Source organism: Nilaparvata lugens, chromosome 7 (assembly GCF_014356525.2).
Source record: "Nilaparvata lugens isolate BPH chromosome 7, ASM1435652v1, whole genome shotgun sequence".
Lineage (NCBI taxonomy): Eukaryota > Metazoa > Arthropoda > Insecta > Hemiptera > Delphacidae > Nilaparvata > Nilaparvata lugens.
In genome coordinates, this window is record NC_052510.1 from 30,439,023 (window position 1) to 30,461,687 (window position 22,665).

The window sequence follows — 22,665 nt, forward strand, 5'->3', positions numbered from 1 at the left end:
ACATGAATGTAGGTCATTCCATGCTGTTCTCCTTTTGCATAAAGTGTTGAAAACTCAGACACCCAAGTACTTAGCTGAAGACTTTCACTTCTTGAGTGACATTGGTCGGGGTGGTACCCGACATGGTCCCCATCTGCTGGCTGTCCCAATGCATAGGACAGTCATGTTCAACAAGTCCTTTCTTGTGACAGCTTGTGGATTGTGGAACACATTGCCTGTTGAGCTGAGGCGAATTGAGGGGACTCGTCGGTTTGGCGCGGCTGTTTTCAGGTGGATCAGGGGTGGTGTGGGTGGCTGGACCTAGCTCATGGTTCATTGGCCAGTTTTTCTTTCTTTTTCTCAAAACAATTAGATATTTATTATTTCTCTTTCTTCCTCTTCTTCTTCTTTTTCTACTTCTACTTCTTCTCTTGTAACATTCGTTTTTTTCTCAGTTGTGATGGTATTATTTCCAAATCCTCTCCCAATAGCAGATATCTTGGTGTAAATTTAGTAGTGCTATGGATTGTCTTGTTGTATTCTGATGTGCAACTTTCCGCTATTTTCGACCACGTCTGCGTTCTTCCTTCTGGACTATTCACTTTGCATCTAATACGATTCACCAATGTCTGGTTTAGCCGCTCATTAAGACCATTTGATTGTGGGCAATCTACCGATGTGAACACCATTGTAACACCTTTTTCGAGTAGGTAATCTCTAAACTTTTTTGATTTGATAGACGCATATTGATCAGCTAATAGGATCTTGACAGAATGGTTTTGTAAGATAGGATCTAGCAAACGAATGTATTCTTTAGTAGTTTGACCGCTAGAGCTTGAAGTGAATGCATATCTAGAGAAGTGATCGACCAATATGTGTAGGTATCGTTTTGTTGAGTTGTTTCCACCAAACCCTCCAACAGTATCTATCGACATGATCTCATACGGTTCACTAGCTGGACCCAATTGTGAAAGTAATCCTATTGAGCGACCTCTTCTTGTTTTATTCTTCTTACATATATGACACAAATCACAATAGCGCTTGACCATTTCATCCATGTTGGAAAAGTAGTAATGTGGACGTATGTGTAATAGTGTGTGGTGAGTTCCGATATGTCCTAGTTGAAAATGAATTTTCTCAATCAATTCTTTACCCTTTTCTTGAGAAAGGAAGATTCTTTTGTTTCCTTTCATACATTTGTAGAATATTTCCTCTTTATATTCAACATTCCTATTATTCATTATTGCTTCTTTGTTTTTTTCTTGATCGTCTTTTATTTCTTGTATAGATATCAAATTCACAACTGTTAAAATGTCTTCATTTCCTTCAAAGTGCTCTAAAACTGGATTTCTTGATAAAGTATCTGCTTCAACATTTCCTTTTCCTGGGCTATATATCAATGTGAAATCATATTGCGATAGGTGGTATACAAGATCTCCCAATTCTTCATCGGTTCGTGCTTTCACTCTGAGATTCTCCAATGGTTTGTGGTCTGTGATCACTGTAAACTTCCGTCCTATCAACCAATATTGCCAATACATAATTGTCTCTTTTATAGCCATACATTCCAGATAAATAGCTTTTTTCTTCTTTTGAGCAGGGCTCAGTTTTTTTGAAAAATATGCTACTGGATGAAGCTCATTATTTTCTTTTGGTTGTTTCAGTACAGCTCCAAATCCCTCTCCACTGGCATCGGTGAAAATGAATACTGGTTTTTCATAATCATAAATTTGTAATACGGGACTAGAACATAAGTATTTCTTCACGTTTTGGAAAGCTTTATCACATGTCTCTGACCAGATAAAAGATATGTCCTTCCTCAGTAGATTGTGCTGTAAAGGTTCTAGAACTTTCACTGCATTCTCTATGTATTTATAATAGACATTTATTTTGCCCTTAGACTGGCCTACATTCTTCTTGGTTTTCGGTTGTTTGTCTCTTTTCAATTGCTTTGAGACTGTCAGTGAGTGGACGGACTGAGTTATTTTCAATTATGTGTCCCAAATATTTAATTGAACTCCTTGCAAAGTTACATTTTTCCAATTTCAGCTTGAACCCTTCTTTATAAACCGCATCAAGTACGAGGTTTATATGTTTCAAGTGTTCCTCAAATGTCTTTGAAAATATTAAAATATCATCAATGTAGCAAGTACAAAAATCAGTCAACTTATTTTTTTGTAAAGTGTTACCCAATATTCTTTGAAAAATTGCAGGCGCGGTCTTCAAACCAAATGGTATCCGTAACCATTGATAATGGCCTTCGTGGGTCACAAATGCAGTTTTCAATCTGTCTTCTTTTTTTATTGGTATTGTCCAGAATGCTGAATTAACATCAAGTACTGTGTACCATTTACAATTACCAGCCTTCACTGTTATATCTTCTATTCTTGGGAATGGTTGTGGCTCTGGTATTACAATTTTGTTCAGTTCCCGGAAGTCAATACATAGCCGTGATTTTTTTTCTTCTCGTTTGAAGGCAATTGTAACAGGAGATGCAAATGGTGAAGTTGAATATTCAATCAATCCTGCCTCTAAAAGTTTTGAAATTTGTTGTTCTATTTCTTTTTTATCTGGGATACACGTTCTGTATGGCTTCTTAATAATATATCTATCTTCTGAAAGTTTGATTTCTGCCTCTGCATGTTTTACCTCACCTACATCATATTTGTGTTTTGCAAATAGTGATTCATAACCTTCAATCAGCCTTGTTATTGTTTGTCTCTTTTCAGTATCAAGATAATTCAGATTGCTTTCCATATTTACAGAGAAGACAGATGACTCATAATTCAATCTTTCAACATCTGTTTTGTCATCAACCTTCTGTAAAATTTCTAAATTTTCATTCTGTATCAATTTGAACTTTTTTATTGCATCCAATCCAAGAAGTAAGTCATAAGAGAAATTATTGTTCTTCACAACATATACATCTAATATTTCTTCGATTTTATTGATTTTCATTGGAATTTTGGCCCGGCGATTTGTAAAATTCACACCACTAATAGTTCGAAAAAGGTTATGGTCGTTCATAAGTTTTGTCTTCAGCTCATCAACAATTTTCTGATTTATTAGAGTGATATTTGAGCCACTGTCATAAACCCCTTTTACAATCTTCTTTTTATCAACTAGTACATTAACTGTAATCAATGGAATGAACTTACACGCCGGCTTATTCAGTTTTTTGAGTTATCAACATCGAGTGTATTTTCCTCACAGGTTGTGAAATTCACTGTTTTATTTTTATTCCTACAGATCTCTGCAGGATGAAAGCGATTTGGTTTTCAAGAGGCTGTACATACAGAACAAGGAAGATTCTTTCTTCTTATCTCTTCCATCTTGGTTGAGTCTTTTTTCTGGCTATTTATATGACTATGTCCGTTTGAGTTTGTGAATGAATCATATTTTTGAATCTCATTCATCAGATCTTCTGTGGTCTCGATATTTTCCTTATCTAATATATTCTGAATATGAACTGGTAGTCCCACAACAATATGTGAGATTCTAGATTCATCTGTCATAGTTCTCTCACATTCAAGCAATAATCGTTCCTTCTTCAAAGCATAATCAAGCATAGATCCAAAATTTTCAATGTATTTGAATGAATATGCATATCTCACATTTGACCAGCCTTTATTAGAAAAAGTTTGGAGAAATGTTTTTAACCACAAATTCCAATTTTTCAATCCTAATTTATATTTGTTGGAAGTATACCAATCTTCAGAACTCCCTTCTAAAAATAGTCTTAAACATGTTATTTTTTCTTCATCGTTGTGGATATTGTAACGGATACATTCTTTCTCAAAATCTTCCAGCCAGAATTTTGCATTTTGTCCAATTTTCCCCGAGAATTTTTCCAAAACAAATTTCCTATCAATATCAATTGAAAATTCACTCTTACCTTTTTTCGGCATGTTGAACAAAAAAATCGATTTATAATGATCTTACTTCGCACATATTACTTAAAATGAATAATTGACGAAAGATTTTCATTTACTTTAGAAAATCGATTTTAATGTCAATTATAATATAAATCTCAATAAATCTTAAACTGTACAAATATGAACATTCAATGATTCTCTCATCAGCTCTGATGTTAGTTTGATAAACAACATTAGTAAATTATTAACAAGTCATATGGTTCATATGATTAGAAAGAAGAAGCGTGAATGTAGAGCAACCAGCTTCTTACATATATACCACTATAGTTACTATAGATTTATATAGTTACTGTAGCTACAGAGTTCCAAGAGAAAAAAATCTGGTATGGCGCACTCACACAACTTTCCTTGCCGTTATGAAAATTTATCACCTGACGCTAGTGTTCACGCGCATTTCAAGTCTACTATATTCAAAGATCCAAGCCAGCTGGTGACAGGACAATAATGCTGGAGACACACGAAGTCTGCTATCTCTTCATAGTGAATGATTTAATAGAATCAACGGTTGTCAACAGTTTGCAATTGAAATAATAACATTTTCTCGAATTTCGAGCTAATTTTCAATTTTATGTGAAAATGTTACTGGACATTAATTGTAGAGATTTTCATGCTCAATCTTTTCCACTCGAAATTTTTTGCTTAAATTGTATCTGAAACTTTGCATAGATGGGGCGGAGCTCCTAGAATTTTTACAGATATTGAACTTGTGGCAGTTGATAGAGCTTATTAATGACTATTATAGATATAAATTTATTTGATCAAAATCATTGGAGCCGTTTTCGAGAAAATTGCGAAAAACCCTGTTTTTGACAACATTTTCGCCATTTTAGCCGCCATCCTGAATTGCATTTGATCGAAATTGTTCGTGTCGGATCCTTATATTGTAAGGACCTTAAGTCCAAATTTCAAGTCATTCCGTTAATTGGGAAATGAGATATCGTGTACACAGACGCACATACACTCACACACACACATACAGACCAATACCCAAAAACCACTTTTTTGGATTCAGGGGACCTTGAAACGTATAGAAATTTGGAAATTGGGGTACCTTATTTTTTTTCGGAAAGCAATACTTCCCTTACCTATGGTAATGGGGCAAGAAAAGTAATAAATGGCGAAACCCACACATTAATATATTAACCCGTATCATTTTGTTGATGTATGTAAAAGTTGTAAATTATGTTGTATATAAACCAGCTGAAATCATGTGATAGATCCTAAATAGCCTTAGCTGATGTTATGAATGGAAGAACTTTAGTAATTGCATGCAATGAATTCTTCAGTTGACTAAATGATAAATCATAACAATTTTTTTCCTTATGCACTTTCAATGTTATTTTTATATCCTGAAAAATAACGGAGAAGTGAGTCAATTTTGTTGTCCAACGAACTTGACCTGTAAAATGGTTCGAAGAATAATATGTGTTCAAAATTTGAAGCTGATTGATCAAGTCTTTCTGAAGTTATTGTAGAGCATACAAACAGACGGACAACGGACTTATCGTTCAAGCATGGAGTTATTCATTTACTTTTTACTTGTTTTTCATATTAATGTTACAATCTAATATATTGCGTTTACTTTGTTTTTACACACTATGTAATGTATAAAGTTTTTGAATAAATTGAATTGAATTTGGCCTTCAGTAAGTTAAAAGTGAGAACTCGCTACCGCTCGTTCAATTATCGTTCAGATAAGTTGAGAGTAATGCGCCTGCTAGTGACCACTTCAGCCAGCGATGTTCAATATATTTTTTTCAACCACTTGAAGCTGCAGGTACCTATGCACAATACTACAGCTTATGTGGGTATCACAGAACCCTCGGAAAAATTAAATATATAAGGAAACTCACATTTTTGGCCATTACTTCGGAAACATAAAAGACGTCTGGAGAATCGTCATCACCTTCATCTATTACGATGACATCTGGAAAAAGACAAAATTTAAGCTTACAAAAATGTTAGAAAATATTTCCAAGATGAAATAAACCAGCCATAAAATGTCCAATTTGATTGGAGTGATTCTCATTATATTAAGGAGATCGGAGAGATATGGAGATTATTAAAGTTAAAGTAGCTGCGAAGCATTTGGTTCACTTTTTCAATTAAACATTTTCTGATCCATTATATACTTTCTAAATGCGAAAAGGGAACATAACTGAGTGTGGTCCACTCGAGATAATATTAGATTATTTATGTAGATTATATACCATTTCTGATTAACTGTAGACATTTAATTCTAGACTAAGTTAATTAAAAGTAAATATTAGTTCTGATTAATATAAATTATTTCTGAGCGTTAATAGAATATTTTCTGTTTTACTTTCATTGAGAGTCTAACAATTATAGCAGCATACCACTCCCTGCAGCGCTCAACAAAGGAGTCAAGCCCATCAAGTACAGCCTCTACACTAGTATTAGAATCAAGTATGGTAGTGTCATCAGCATAGAGCACAGATAAACATGGAACATTAACACTAAAATCATTCACAAAAGCTAAGAATAGAAAAGGTCAAAGAACTGATCCTTGTGGAACACCTGCCAATAGTTCATTTGGTTCTGAGCATTTATTATTTTGCCTATTTAGTCGAACTATTTGTGTTCTGTCACTAAGGTAACTTTGATTCCTTATCTCTAATGCCATAGTGTTGAAGCTTGCTGTAGAGAATACTGTGATAAATTGTATCGGAAGCTCTACGCAAATCCTGCATTCTACCTCCAACTATCATATTTTGCTCCTAAGGTGCGTACAGATTTACACGCCGCGAACATGAGCAATTCACTTTTAATCAGCTGACTATATCTTGTATTTTTACAGAAACGGTAAGATACAGATATAAAAAGCTTGGCATCAGCTGATTAAAAGTGAATTGCTCATGTTCACGGCGCGTATATTTGTACGCACCTCTATATCTATTCTAAACGATGTGCCGTTATTCATTTTGTGTAGAATTCTTCAGAGGGTTTAATAGCACATGTATTTTTATTTCATCAATTATTGTAATTGTTTGTATTAGTTAAACAAGTATTTTTATCTATTCTAATATTTGCAGTACCAGAAAGGACAAGAACAATTATTTATTGAACACATGAAATTTTAGAAAAATTGTATTCCAGTTACACGCGAGTAAATTGTAACTTTTGTATGCTCTCATCGCTGTGACTGTCCTTTAGACAATCTTGAACAGTTTGAGTCGTTGAACAGTTTGAGGATGACAGAATGAACTTTGTCTAATTTCAATATAAAGGTATTATCTTCCTATTTTATATTCCATCTTCTGATTTAAACTTCACTATCTTTTTATTCTATCTAGATGACGAAAAATGAGTCAAATAAATTCATTTCATTCATGAGTCGATTATTTTATCCCATAAAAATGATAAATTCTAACAATAAATATGCAGTATTCATTTTTAGAATCTCCTCCATGTATTATGTTATTATATACTATTAAATAGTATATAATAACATAAAACACGTTGAGAAAGATTTGAAATTAATAAATGTTGAAAGAGCATTGTCAAAACCAACTGTTTATAGTCTAGGGAGCCATAAGGGTGAGTGTAAGCAAAATGCTCATGCGCGACCACTGACGTTCTGCAAGTCCGTGCGACTACTCGCCTGTTGCCATCTTTGAAACCATTACAATGCATGTGTACATGATGTATAGTGAAGCACTATTATTGATTATTATACCTAAACCGGTTTAGGTAAATAGCAAAAAACAATAAAACGTTGAAAATTAGAAAATTGATATGGCGGAAGGTGTGGCTCGTTCATCAATTGGGCTAGTCAGTCGGGTCGAGCGAGGGGTTTGTTACCACTGTCTGGAAAAATGGCTTTTGGTGGCCCTGAAAAGGGCCAAGTTTGTTGCTGGTGGCCCTGAAAAGGGACCAAGATTGTTGCTGGTGGCCCTAAAAGGGACCAAGGCAGGCTAGATGTTTAGTAGTCGTTGACTGGCGCGATACCACGCCGCGCGAGGGTCCCGGGCAGGTCCGTCTGGTGCGAGAGCAGGCCGGCAGGGGCTCAAGTCAATGGTTCGCAGTCTCCACTCTGGTTTACCCGGGCTACGGAGAGGGCTGACCGGGTGATCTACTAGCCAGAGGTCGTACCGAATCTCCGCCAGGGGGACCTCCTCGACCACTTCCTCGTTTAGAAGGGGCCTTCGGTCAAACCCCGGGCAGGCAGGGTCGTAGGCTTCCGCTGCACACACTCCGATGTCGGTTCGGCACCCAACCCGCGCATCCAGAACCGCGCGCCAGTTGTTAGGCTGGGGCGCTGAGTCTTGGGGTGCAGCTGGCGCGGCGGTGTACAGCCTCAGCCTCTCCTCCACCTGGCGAAGCCGACGTAGGGCCCTCCTCTTCTGGATTCGGCGGCCGGCTCGGTTCCTCCTAGGCATCGGCTGGGTAGTAGACAAGGAAGACACCTCAGGTTGCGGTTAGTCTCGCCGTGGTTCCCTCATTGGCCTGCTCGCTGCTCTGCTCCTGGTCTCGGTAGTGGTCTCGGCTGGTAGTGGTCTCTGGTAGTGGTCTCGGCTGGTGGTCTCTTCTGGCTCTTCAGTGGAAGGCTGCTAGTGAGCAAGTGCTATCGAGGGTAGCTGAGTAGCCCCCTTTTATTCACAGTCCCCGAGTTCACCTGCGCTGCGGTGCTTCGGCCTCATTGGCCGGCGGTGCTTCGGCCAATAGAAACGCAGGAACGGGTGGCGGCGACTGAGGCGCACCCTGGTGGCGGGTGGGTCAACCACTCATTTGGTTGATGCGTGGCGTGGGGAGCAGAGCAGAGCGGCAGGCTGAAAGGTAGCGAACGTGAGGGAGGTATCAAAATCAAACTTGCACGGTGGAAGAAGTGTTTTTAACCCATGTAGTAATAGCTGGATAAAAATAAGAAAGCACTCATTAAAGTGATTATAGTTATTTGTATATCTAGAGTGTAAAATACAGCTTTTTCTCCCGTGGTGAATGTTTTCAACAATTTCTCCGAGGAAGTAATAGTTATTTGTATATCTAGAGTGAAAAATGCCACTTTTTCTCCCTGAAAGGAAAGATTGATACCAAGGCGAAGCCGAGGGCAACAATTTCCCTGAGGGAGTAAAAGCATTTTTCACTCGTGATATACACAACATTTTTCCTCCACCTACATTTCTACAAAAAAAGAAAATAAAATAATTTTAAAAACTTACGTGACCAGTAACAATGTGTTACAACATAATCTAAAAAGTAAACAGCTGGAAGTAATCACAATTCACCGTCGACAGCGCTATACGCTATCTGTTGGCAAAAGTTGTAACAACAATGGCCGACTCACTCATAACTAAATGTTCGCGTTCCAAATTTGATTAGTTGATGGAAAATATTTGTTGGCTGGTATTTTGAATAACATGGAATATTAAAAAAATATTTCTAAATTTTTATAGCATACTAATATGAAGTATGTAATAGGTAATTTTAGCATACAAACATATATTTCATAAGTTAATCAAATTTCTGGTTGAGGTATTTGATTTAGTTGGCTCAATGACTTCTCTATTATGCTTCCTCATCTGAGCTTAGACCTTCTAACCTATTACCAAAGTAAGTTTTTAAAATAGAGATGCTTCCCATGTTATTTAAATGGAGTTACTTTAGTCCTTAGGGAGTTTTTCCGTTTTTTAGTCCCGCGAGCGAAAAAGAAACATTTTACAATATTATGTTACAGGGAGTAAAGTGAGTACTTTAGACAGTAGGTCTACATAAATGAAATTTTCCCCTCTGAAAAAGCTGTATTTTTCACTCTAGATATACAAATAACTGTTATCTACGACCATATTGTAATGTAAACGTTACATCACAATCAATTCCTTTTTGCTGTAACGGATTTTCAAAACCATACTTGAAAGTTTCCTTCACGCAATTGTTTTTACTTTTCAATACCGATTCTCGACCAATCACAATGCAGCGATGAACACTGTCGAAACTGAGATTCCTGTAGGCCTACTGTAATCAGCTGTTCGAAACATGACATGTTTTGAACTACAAATCAATAATACCAGTATCTAATCCAAATCAATTCAAAAAATTCTGAATCTATATATATAAAAGCGAAATGGCACTCACTCACTGACTGACTGACTCATTCACTCACTCGCAGAACTAAAAATCTACCGGACCAAAAACATTTTAATTTGGTAGGTATGTTCAGTTGGCCCTTTAGAGGCGCACTAAGAAATCTTTTGGCAATATTTCAACTCTAAGGGTTGTTTTTAAGAGTTTAAAGTTCGTCTTTTAGCATGTATATTCTTCTTCTCCCAATCTCTTAATTATAATTGAAATTTCCATATCATATGTTACTATAGAACTATAATCTAGATAGAGTACCTCTTCGAAACAGTTGTTAACTGGCAACTAAATTAATAATTTTTTCAGGTTGGCATTAAGTTGAGTTGACTTTGTTAGGTTGGCACCAAGTTGAAGATTTAAATGCATTTATCGCGGAAAAATTGAATGGCACTGCTACTTCAATTCTGGGAATATTATATTACTAGCCGTCAGGCTCGCTTCGCTCGCCATATCCGTTTAGCCAGATGTTTAGCCTGGACCCCCGACTGGATTGTCCTAACATATGATAAAAATGCTCAATGCTGATCTCATTCTTGGACGATCCAGTCGGGGGTCCAGGGGGCGGAGCCCCCTGGCTAGACGGATATGGCGAGCGAAGCGAGTATATTATATAAATATGTATAAATTCTAAATATTCTATTAAATATAAAATCAAAAATATTCGTTAGCAACATTGAGCAAAGGGTTCTGATGTGAAAGAAGTCTGCTGTTAAGGTATATTATCATGCAACCACTGATTGTCAAAGTTGTGCTGATTTCCATAATATTTCAACTAGTAGTCCAGGCAATGAATAATCAAGAAAGGGTATAGAGGGAAAAGTTTGGAAGACAATAAATTTTTGACCCCATAGAAGAAAATTGATGGCAAACGTGTTTTTCTTTCAAAAATGTCACACCTTCAAGATCGGATAACTCCAAAACTATAGAAGATATAGGAAAAGTTGTGAGATGAATATTGTAGGAAATTAAGTAATCTTCGAAATGCAGCAATGAAAATTTCACCCCCTACATTGAAACTGCTATAACAATGGAATAAAAAATTGCCGTAGTGAAATAATACAGCATTTCAAAAACAATTCAATGCTCTACAAACCTACGATAAGCATCAGATTTTACATGCATTGTTGGAGAGTTATAAGCCCTGAAAGAGCAAAACATTGGATGAAAACCTGTCATTTCAACAACTACACACCTTCAAGAGCGAATATCTCGGGAACTGTTGGGAATATCACAAAATTCCACTGAACAAAAAGTGTAGAGAATTTATCAAGCTTCATTTTTGAATAGTTAGTTATGTCGATTGAACGTATTGTTCTTAAGATATGAGCGTGGGAGCAAAACACTGCAAAATTCAACATTTAAACCACCCTCATCTCCTCAGCACATGAGTTAGGAATGGGGACTTTTGATATGTTCTTCTCCCAACTAGTCTTAACAAAGCTGCAAAGTCAAAAATTGTGTTTAAACATCCCCGCCAAATTCCTTTGTCAATTAGTCTATTGTTGCAAAAATGGAGATTCCACAATCAATACTAAAGCTGCTGCAAAAGGTGTAGGGAAATTCGTGAAAGTATACACCAAATTGAAGAGAATTCTCTTAAGTTCATAATCAGCATGGATTTTTCCCATCGATGTTTAGAAAGTTATAAGAGCAAAAATTGAAAAAAATTGGAGGCAAACGTGTTTTTTCAAAAATGTCACACCTTCGAGAGTGGATATCTCGAAAACTAGAAAAGATATAGAAAAATCTGTGAGATGAATATTGTAGGAAATTATGTGAGTTTCAATCTATATATATATATATTATATATAAAATAGTAATATATATTATATATATATTACTATATATAAAAGCGAAATGGCACTCACTCACTGACTGACTGACTCACTCGCAGAACTAAAAATCTACCGGACCAAAAACGTTCAAATTTGGTAGGTATGTTCAATTAGCCCTTTAGAGGCGCACTAAGAAATCTTTTGGCGAAATTTCAACTCTAAGGGTGGTTTTTAAGGGTTTGAAGTTCGTATTTTAGCATGTATATTCTTCTTATACCAATATCTTAAAATTATAATTGATATGTCCATACCATATGTTAATATAGAACTATAATCTAGAGAGAGTACCTCTTCGAAACAGTTGTTCTGGTAACTAAATTAAAAATTGTGTCAGGTTGGCATTAAGTTGAGTTGACTTTGTTAGGTTGGCACCAAGTTGAAGATTGGAATGCATTCATCCAGGACCTCCTAAATACCAAAGTCCTGATTTATCGCGGAAAAATTTATTGGGTACTGCTACTTGAATCAGAGCTACTCCTGGGAATATTATATTACTAGCCGTCAGGCTCGCTTCGCTTGCCATATCCGTTTAGCCAGACGTTTAGTCTGGACCCCCGACTGGATCGTCCTAACATATGATAAAAATATGACATAACATTTCAATTTTGGTAGGTGTGTTCAGTTGGCCCTTTAGAGGCGCAATGAGAACGGATTTGGAAAAATTTCCAAAGATACGCCCAAAATCTGCGTTTTTTAGCGTTTTCTCAGCTCTATCGAGAACAAATAAACAGAAAATGTTCAAATTTACTACAGAAGCTCAGCTGGGGTGCAATAATGTTGTGTTGGAAGGATTTTGAAATAACGCCAAAGATACGCCCGAAATTAGCGTTTTCTCAGCTTTTCTTCGTTTCCTCACCTTTTTCAATAATTGATGAAAATATATTTTAAAAAATTCAGTAAACAAGTTTAGCTGAGGTGGAAGAATTTTGTTCGCCAAAAATACGCCGATAACTGTAACAGGTGTTTTTCGAGATCAAATTGACATAATACGTTCAAATTCGGTACAGAGGTTCCGCTAAGGTCTACATGCAGGCGAGCGAAGCGAGCCCGCTGATCTCATTTTTGGACAATCCAGTCAGGGGTCCAGAATTCGGTACAGAGGTTCCGCTGAGGTCTACATGCAGGCGAGCGAAGCGAGCCCGCTGATCTCATTTTTGGACGATCCAGTCGGGGGTCCAGGGGCGGAGCCCCCTCGCTAGACGGATGTGGCGAGCGAAGCGAGCCTGACGGCTAGTTTTGTATATAACAATAATTATTATGTCCGTAAGATACATCGTTTTCGAGTTATATGCGAGAAACCAAAAAATGATACTTTTGAACCACTCCCACTACCTTAGCACAGGGGCTAGGGGTGGGGACTTTTGATATGTTTACCTCCTCACTGCCCTAAACAGAACTGCGGGGCCATAAATTGTCTTCCAAACATTTGCCTCTATACCCTTTTTTGAGCATTGATTGCCTGGACTATTGGGCTTCTGATGAATTTGGTAAAACATTTAGAGAAATGAGGGTTTGTAACTCAAATATTTTAAATGTAAACACCCATTGTGTGGTACATCATTATAAAGGCCTTTTCAAGACAAGAAATATTACATCAATAAAAATATTCTATGATACTAGTATCCAAAATGGCGGCTGATTGAAGTTTCAAGTAAAAACTAAAACTTCAATCAGCTGGCATTTTGAATACAAGTATCGTAGAACATTTTTATTGATGTCATCTTTCTTGTTTTGAAAAAACCTTTATAATGATGTATCACACTATGGTTGTTAACATTTGAAATATTCTAGTTACAACCCCTAAGTCAACCCTCATGAGGGGTTGAAATTCAATTGTACGTCAAAAGGTGGAGTATTTGACCAATAGCATATACTAAAAGTTACAGTATTATATCTACAACAGTCTCCAACTTATTGAAGGGTTTCCATACATATGACTCACTCTGTATACGGTGCATACTGTTACCGTATCATTTACAGTTAACGATGATGTGTTTAATGTGGTGAGCTGGGTTCTATGTGTTTCAAGTTCCTTCAACTTTTGATACAACTCCAGATAGTTTCGTGAACTGATAAGTGTCTCTTTAGTGTGGGAGTGTGATATTTCGATGTGTTTATATCTGTCAACAAGGTAACTAACCTTTCAATTTTGAAGTCGAAGCGGATGAAACTGAAGAAGACGAGTGTCCGCCAATATGCCTTGAATTATGTGTCTTGGCGGAACTTTTCAAATCCTTTTGATGATTGGACGCTCTGGGAGATCTATACTTGGCAGCTGCAGCTGACCACGAAGTTGTGGCTGGTATTTTGTGGCCGTGTGCAGGTATTGTAGATGCACCATTATGTTTTGAAGAATAAGGAAAGGCCAAACTGTATGCAGAAGTTATTATGGGAGAGCTGGAATTTTTACAATTGTTTTTGAAAGCCTTATTACTAGGAGGTGTTTTTTGAAAACTATGGGCAATTGATCCAGGAAGATTAGAATTCACCCCTGTGACTTTTATTGCACCACAAGTAGCATTACTCTTGGCAAAATAACTTGAAACTTTGGTAGCACCATTGTTATCATCTGCAATCTTCTTGGCACAATTGATAGCACTATTGGGATTGGACTTTTTCTGTTCATCACTATCAGTTGTGAGCAGGTGTGTCGTCGTGACATTCTCTTTGTTGGTGAATGAGGCAGAATGAGTCAACACTTCAATGACTTCTATGTCATCTGTGGGCGATGAACAAGGCGATTCTACTACCAATGATGTATGATGGTCAGGATGCTTTTGTCTTTTTTGATCATCAGTCGCGGTCTCACAAGATTTTTTTCGCTTTTTCTTAGCCACTCCTGGGTCATTATTTTTAGAGCTATACGAGCTTTTATCAATAACTTCCAATGGTATGCTTTTATTTTGACTCGTTATTTGAGGATCTGTATCAGTCTTTCCCTTTTTATTTTTTTCTGAGGCAAGACTAGAAGAGTTTTTATTTAAATTTCTTGACTTACAATCTTTAGAGACTAATATTTCGTTGGAGCAACCATTTTGGGATTCAGTTGGAAAAGTAACAATGTTATTATCTGTTGAATCTGTACAAGTCGAACTGGAGGATTTATTTTTATCAAAAGAACAAGTTTTAGAAGCTTCAAAAATCTCATTTTTTGGAAATAAATTTTCAGAAACCCTTATACGTGATTCAGTTTTCTTTTCCTCTTTACTTGGAGAGAGGCTACAAGATTCTTTTTTCTCAACATCTGAAGCTACACAGTTTTTCATCCCTGATTCAGTCTTTTCATCTTTTTTGGGTGATTTAATTTTTTCAAGAGTGGTAACTTCAGCAACGACCACATCTCTTGATGAGCTCTCAACATTTGCAGATTTCACTGATTTAACCTCATCGCCAGATTCATCTTCATTCAAAGATAAAATATCACGTTCCTTTTCTGAAATGTTCACCGTTTCTGAATCTTTAGGGAGTATTGAATCTCTAGAAGCACAAACACTTAAAGAATTTCCAGAAGTTGAATCAGTCTTATTTTCATTTGAAGCCTCGCTTACAAAACGCACTTTCTCACATTGAATTTTAGTAACTTTTTTATTTTTCGTTGAAGAAGGATCAGAAGAATTGCCTGAATTTGATTCAGAGTGATTACTTACTAGTTTATCCCTATCATCATCATCATCATCATCATCATCATCACCACTCATCAAATTTAAATCTTTTTCAGAACCGATCAAGTCATGATCAGACTTGTCACTATCTCTCCTGTCATCATCCATCTCATCGTCTTCTGCTTCTTCATTGTTGGAAACATCGCTGCCAACCTCTTCTGCTTCGATACCCTGCGATTTCTCAACATACATATCTATAACCTGCAACAAAATGACCATTCACTGCTTTAAAATTGCATAATTACAATCACGTTCATGTTTACATTGCCATGTTATAGCCTACTCATGTTGAAATAGGGCAATAATTTTCAAAAATATATGTCAATAATTACTTATTAACTGGAATATATAAGGTGTTTTGACTGAAATGTTCAAGTTTTTTCTAATCTTGAAATCCCTAGGAGTACATAGCGCTAACAAGATAAACCGCACAGTGCTAAAAAATAAAAGCACCACCAGGCATTCTACACCAAGGATTTGTGTTTAGTTATACTCCAGTCAAATTGTCATTTTTCAGGAAACAGCCCCGAAAGAATATTTCTTGACGGTTCTGTATGTATTTTGGGACACTGAGTTCGAATCTGAAATTTGCTGAAACGCCAGAGGGCGGCTTCACCCCCAAATCCCCCACAATTTCGGATTTTTTTTCAATTTTTCCATTCAATCTCAAAAACTTTGAGTTTGTCAAGAAAAAACTTTCTCTACAAAATTAAAGATAATGAAATTTCCAATAAATTGAGTGGTTGCGCAAGACTATCATTTTTGGCTCCGGAGCTACGAATTTCTAAAAGAGGCAATAGGTTATACAAATTTTTAATTACAATTTTTCCTAACAAAAAAATTATTTCAGCTGGAATCATCTTACGAGGGTTATGTTCTATGAGAGCCACCTGTTAAATACACTTAATTTCAATATTTCCTAGTGGGGGGCACGCATAAGGATATGTCAAGGATCAAAACTTAAAACACATATCTTTTGACTGAATGATCAGATCTCCTTTTACTACAGCTCATTCTTCTCAGCTCGTCAAGGCAGTTAAAAATCATGTATCATAACTGAATTTGGACGAAAAAACAGAAAATTCCCCCTTGAGTGTATTCTAGTCCATACACAAAAAAATGGCCGATTTCTATATTCAAAACTTTGTAAATGCTTTTTCTCGAAAAACGCAAGGTTTTCGAGATTAAATAAAGAAATTTTAAAAAGTCCGAAATTTTGGGGGTTTTGTGGGTGAAGCCGCCCTCTGGCATCAAATTTCAGATTCGAATTCAGCGCCCCAAAATACATATAGAACCGTCGAGAAAAATTCTTTTGGGGCTGTTTCCTCAAAAAGGACCATTTGACTTGACTATTAGCGAACATTATTTATACTACATCAATCAAGTGGTAATGAGGGGGGGGATGTGTTTCTTTGTGCACATTTTAAAGCATTTTCTTCTAGAGATTTCTTGATTTGGTCACCTAATGGTTACCACCTGCTGACAGATAAAAATCTTCAGAATCACTTTGCAGTGGTTCCAAAGCTACTTTGATTACATTTCATCTTGACCGTGATTGACTGGTATAGTGATTATCAAAGTTAAAATTTCTTTACGTCATCAGATGAAGAAATCATGCTATTCTTCTAATCATCCGTAATCCAGACTCATTAGGGTATCAACAACTAAAGAAAATTCCCCAAACTCTCTAACAAAAATCACTAAATGATTCAGAAACAAACTGCATAAGATTAAGAATTTTAAGCATAACTCACTTTTTTCTCACTCTCTTTGAACTTGATATAGTTCTCCTCAAGTTTCTTCTGTAGCTGAGGATCTTCATCAGCCGGATCTTGGATGGTGAGATAGGCACAGGCCGACTCGTACACGTCCATGCGCCGTCGTCTCTGCAGCATTTTTCCAAACTCTTCAAACACTCTCTGTGCTATTGAGTGCAGAGTGTTTGGAGCAAGATTATCATTTCTTCTCACTTCTTTTGTGATTTTCAAGACGTCATGAAAATCCGGGAACTGATATGTTTTATTGTAGTGCTTTTCAAGGGCTCTTTCAATTTCACCACCTGCAAAACATAATACTTATTAAAATTTAATTTTAGTTAATACACGTTTGAAAGTTCCAAAATATTGAAGGCCTATTTTCCAAAAACAAAATCGGGAAGATAGTATACAACCATATTAATATTGAGACTGAAATCAAGTATACTTTGAGCCAGGAAAGCTCAGTTTTGAAGCTTTGCATAACGACTTATTCATCTTAGTGAACAAATCTATGTATTATTTTCATTAAATTTGTATGTACAATTTCATAAATACGAAATAATCTACCTAAGTTTTGTGGGTTAAGTGGAAGAGGGGGCTCTTATTGCCTCAACTTCGCCCACTATAGTGTTATAAAGTGAAAATAAAAGACATTTATCTATCTATCTAAGTTTCTACGCGATTTCCTTTAATGCAGGGAATAATTTTTGGTGATAATCTCAACAATCAAGGGCGGCTCGGACACTGTCCCCCCTGTCATTTTGAAGAAAATAAAATAATAAAACATTTCAATAATTAATTTTTTCCTTTTTTCCATATTTTCAAATTTTATTATTATTTTTTAGTAAAAATTCAAGACAACTGGTATCAAACGTTAACATTTTCCGCTGCCGCGGGTAAAGCAATACGATCGATGCATCATCGATCGATTGTATCATCAATTATGATGAATAAGTCGAGCATCGATATGGTTCAACGTGGCAACATTGTACAACGAGTTTATACAGGCTGCAGTTCATGAATACAACTCTGAGTGTCTCAACCTATAGCATTGAGTCTAAGTAACAGTGTTGCCAATTTTGCAATTGTACAGTACAATTTATACACCACAAACACGATGGGCCGGCGCCTTTTCGCGGAATCCCAAGATTCTAACCAAAAATTTTCAGTGCAAATACGTATTATACGGTTCTGGGTTCGAGACTAACAAAGAATTCATTCGAATGATATTTTTAAAGGTGAATATTCGTAGACCTATGTATTTTTAAAATAACATGTTCAAGGCTTTGTAATTTCCTGTGAATTATTTTATTGCTTCAAAAAGCTGCACTGATTTAGTGGAGAGAGTATTTGCTTTTTTAATACTATAAAAGTTGGCATTTATGCTAACTTTTTTCTATGATTTTATATAAACATGTTATTAATATGTTCTGGTATAATACATGACTCAAGTAGGTACCGTATACTGAATACTGGAATCTGATTGACTTCCTAGTGACAACATAAAAGTGTTAGCCTAACTTATGTGGTCACTATTTCAATCAAAAATAGGTAGTTTCCCACTTGATTTCTTCATGTGTATCCTGTAACACAGCATTATTTATAAATGATTTTCTAAAACTTAGTTGAACAAGCAAGTAGCAACTGGCATAGTTCTGATTAGTTGCTAGGAAACCAAAGCGTTCTTTACTAGAAACGTTCTAAAGAATTGTTTCTAAATACGACCGTTGATTAATCAACAACAATTTCTAAATACATGTTCTTGTATAATATAATAAACAAAACTTGATGATCTATTTGACGCATCATTACGTCTGACTACCAAATTGACAGTTTGATTGAAGAGTCTGAATTCATTAGCACAAACACCAAAACACAAAATTATAACCTATCATAAATCAGTACAGATTTATCTAAAGTGAGATTCACATTATAAAGTAAGTGGAAATGTAAGGACGGTAGAGTTGCAAAGTTTCATATTTCCACTGCCTTCTATAGTAGATAGCTATGATTCAAGTCATCCCGGTATATGTGATCCATCGAGCTATGCCCACTCCCCCCAGTCAATACACCTGTACTTGCAAGATACTGTACACACCGTTAACATACCGTTATCTGAGCACTACCTACTAGTCAGGTCAACGTTATTTAAATTAAATTGATATTGCTATTCTTGTCAATCATTAGACAAAGCAGATGGCGCTATCCTTTTCCAGCTCTGCAACGTTGCCAGACCATTTTCGTAAAATATAGAAGCATAATTAATCAATAAAATAATATTTAATCTTAGTTATTATACAACATAATTTACAACTTTTACATCAACAAACTGATACGGCTTGAGATATCAATGTGCGGTTTTTTCATTCATTTTCTCTCGGAACTCTGTATTGAAATCATGATTTGATATCACATGAACAGCTTTTCATTTCAAAAAATGAATTTAGATTAATGAGGGTAAGAGTTCATAATGAGCCGTCTCAGTTTGTTGATGTAAAAGTTTTTAATTATGTTGTATAATAACCAGCTGAAATCATGTGTCAGTACAGACTGTACATGTGGACTGTATAGACAGACAACTACTTTGGCCTTCAGTAAGTCAAAAGTGAGAACCATAAAAATATAAACTATAAATTTACACTATTTTAGATTTATTTCATTAAAAAAAAAAACAAACAAATTTTTCAGTTTTTAGTTAGAACATTCACCATAATCAGTCTCTAGCAGAATTTCTCATTCTCCGGTCACATGCTGCCTGCCCAGGTAGCATGTTCAGGTACTGAGATGTGAATGGCTCACAGTACATCATAGTACTATCATGTCTAAACAATAAATTTATTTAATTTTTTTTTAATGTGAAACAAGACCCACCTTCAAATGTAATTTTTCTTTTGATGGCTCTGCCTGCGTCAGCCTTCTGCTTTTTTAGTTGGCAAATTTTTGCATAAACCTTTTCAAAACGTTGATAATACCTGTAAAAAAACGTTAGTGACAATAAAAAAACAAATATCTATAAAATATACGAAAATTGATAGTGAGGTTAATATTGGAAACAGTGAAACAGCAATATGAACTGATGCATTGCCTATATCGACTATTTTACAACTACAAGAAATTATCGTTATTCAAGGTTTTTTTTTAATTTTATTGATTGTTCAACTTACAAACAATACCATAGATGGTATCAATTTAAAAACTCTCAATTCATAGAAGTCAGTAGAATATTTCGAACCTTCTCCTGGATCAAAGAATAAAGGACCTTGGAGACCGACAATACAATAATGGGCTCATCAATTCATTGAAAGACTTGAATTAATTTCACCACAACCGAGCCTTCAAACCTTTCTCTGATGATCATATTCACACAGTACAACTATTATTCATCCCAAAACACCATACCTTCTTTCAAATTCTAGAACCTGCTAAATGCAGGAGCCTTTCATAATCTTTTTATAATTTTTCTTCACTCGAAGCGTTCATCACTGTAACCATAAATAAAATAAGAAAATTGTTCATTATTTTTTTCAAAATATAACAAGATGGTACTACAATATTTTTCAATTTTACAATGATTATTGGATGAAATATTGTTTTTTTTTTGTTATTTGAATAGGAAAAATCTGAACTCAAAATGTCCTGTTAACATTTTTTGGAGAAAAAATTGGACTCATATTTGTTGAGAAAGCGCTATTTTTGAGAAATGTTATTCTTGAAAATTCGGGAAAGGGACAGTTATGGGTGATCGACTGTACTTCTAAACACAAAATATGTTTCTTACTTATCCCATGAAAAGGATTGAATGTGATTTCTCAATGTAAACTTAGAACTTACTTTGGATCAATCTAGTAATTTATTTTCATGATATAATAAATTACTTACTTGTCAAGTTTTATGTAAGCCGAGTTCTCATCATCTTCTCTACTGAAATCTACTTCTCTCTCTTCAAGATGTTTTATTCTCAGATTCAAAGCCTGTAATGAAAAAAGATAGAATTGAAAATAGAGGTTTATTTTCAATTAAATGTTTTACTTTTTATTGAGTTATATTATTATTATTATTAAGTAGCCTTGATAAACTTTCTAACATATAATAAACTTCAAGTTGACGGTTACACAAACGTCTATAAAATAAAACAAAATAAAACCGCGTTTAAATGTGGTTATCTAACGGAACCAATGAAGGTATTGGACGATGCGATGCGATAACGTCAATGAGATGAAATGAAATGGATACATCAATATGAAAATACTTGCCCTCAAGGTTCTTTCTAGCAATTTAACTTTCTTTTTGACCTGAGGGTCAAGACCAGAAAGATCGTCATCGTCTGAATCGACATCTTGTAGCGTTGGCGTCGACGCAGTTGAGCAGCCTGGCTGTGCATCCAGATTGGTGCATTCACGTTGGCTCACCTGTCGATAACAAATAAAAAATCAACGTCTTATGGTTCAAAAAAGATTGTAAATAAAAATGAATAACCAAAAAAATCACTGAAGCACAGAATGGAAACTATCAATCAAACGACTATCCAACCAATGCTTTTTACATGTCACAATTTCTAGACACGTCACGTGACTACGCCATCTTGTTAGAAGTTAAAATCCTGTCTTTTGATTGGCTCGAGGCAGTGAACGAGACCAATTGATCCGGATCAGTAAAGTGATCCGAACCTCCCATCTATACTATTACAATACTGAACTTTCTAACAAGATGGCGGATTTTTGTGCCAGGGTACTAGCCGAGTTTCTATTCTGTGCCTCAAGTGCATTGAAACTTTAGTTTGGCTCAAATTAATTATGTGGAACTGACATCTCTTTTATTTAAACTTAAAAATGGATGTGCAAAAACAGATTGAGACGACACTTTGATACAGACTTATTGTAAATGATAAACGTATTCAAAAATCTATAAATATTTACTCAACTACTAATCTAGTCTAGGCAGTGAATGCCCAAAAAAGGGATATAGAAGGGTACCTCGCCTTAGCCGTCTGGAGGCTTTATATTGCAAGCGTTACGTGATTTGTCCATATCTCTAGTTATAATGAAACTTATTACCCAGTTTGATAAGCTCAAATATAATAATTACAGGATCTTTATCTTTGGTGACATAATTTCATTTGCTGGTATCAGGGTTAGAAGTACTATTGTAAGTGAACTTTTGGATAGATTAAGGTCCTATGACTTCTACTGCCTGAATGACAAGCCAACCAGAGATAAAGCATGCCTTGACAATATCATAAGTAATGTGCATTCAAACGACCTTTAAACAGGCATAATTAATCCTGAAATATCAGATCACAGTGGACTTTGGCTTCAACTACCATACACTCCTCCAATCAAACAGCTTAGAACTATCAGATTAATAAATATAATAATAAAATAATAATCTTCAAATTCTTAAA

At 35.6% G+C, this 22,665-nt stretch overlaps 1 protein-coding gene across 2 annotated transcripts in view; it reads right to left on the reverse strand.

Annotated features, from left to right (window-relative positions):
• The window catches only part of LOC111062224, a 55,676-nt gene that overhangs the window by 8,709 nt on the left and 24,302 nt on the right, over nucleotides 1–22,665 (reverse strand). For both annotated transcript variants that reach the window (XM_039432511.1, XM_039432513.1), the window contains exons 7-12: nucleotides 21,518–21,673; nucleotides 21,144–21,235; nucleotides 20,136–20,236; nucleotides 17,262–17,566; nucleotides 13,986–15,708; nucleotides 5,768–5,841 (exon numbers count right to left, since the gene is read on the reverse strand). In XM_039432511.1, coding sequence (XP_039288445.1) covers nucleotides 5,768–5,841; nucleotides 13,986–15,708; nucleotides 17,262–17,566; nucleotides 20,136–20,236; nucleotides 21,144–21,235; nucleotides 21,518–21,673 — 2,451 coding nt within the window. The remainder of the gene's footprint in view (nucleotides 1–5,767; nucleotides 5,842–13,985; nucleotides 15,709–17,261; nucleotides 17,567–20,135; nucleotides 20,237–21,143; nucleotides 21,236–21,517; nucleotides 21,674–22,665) is intronic.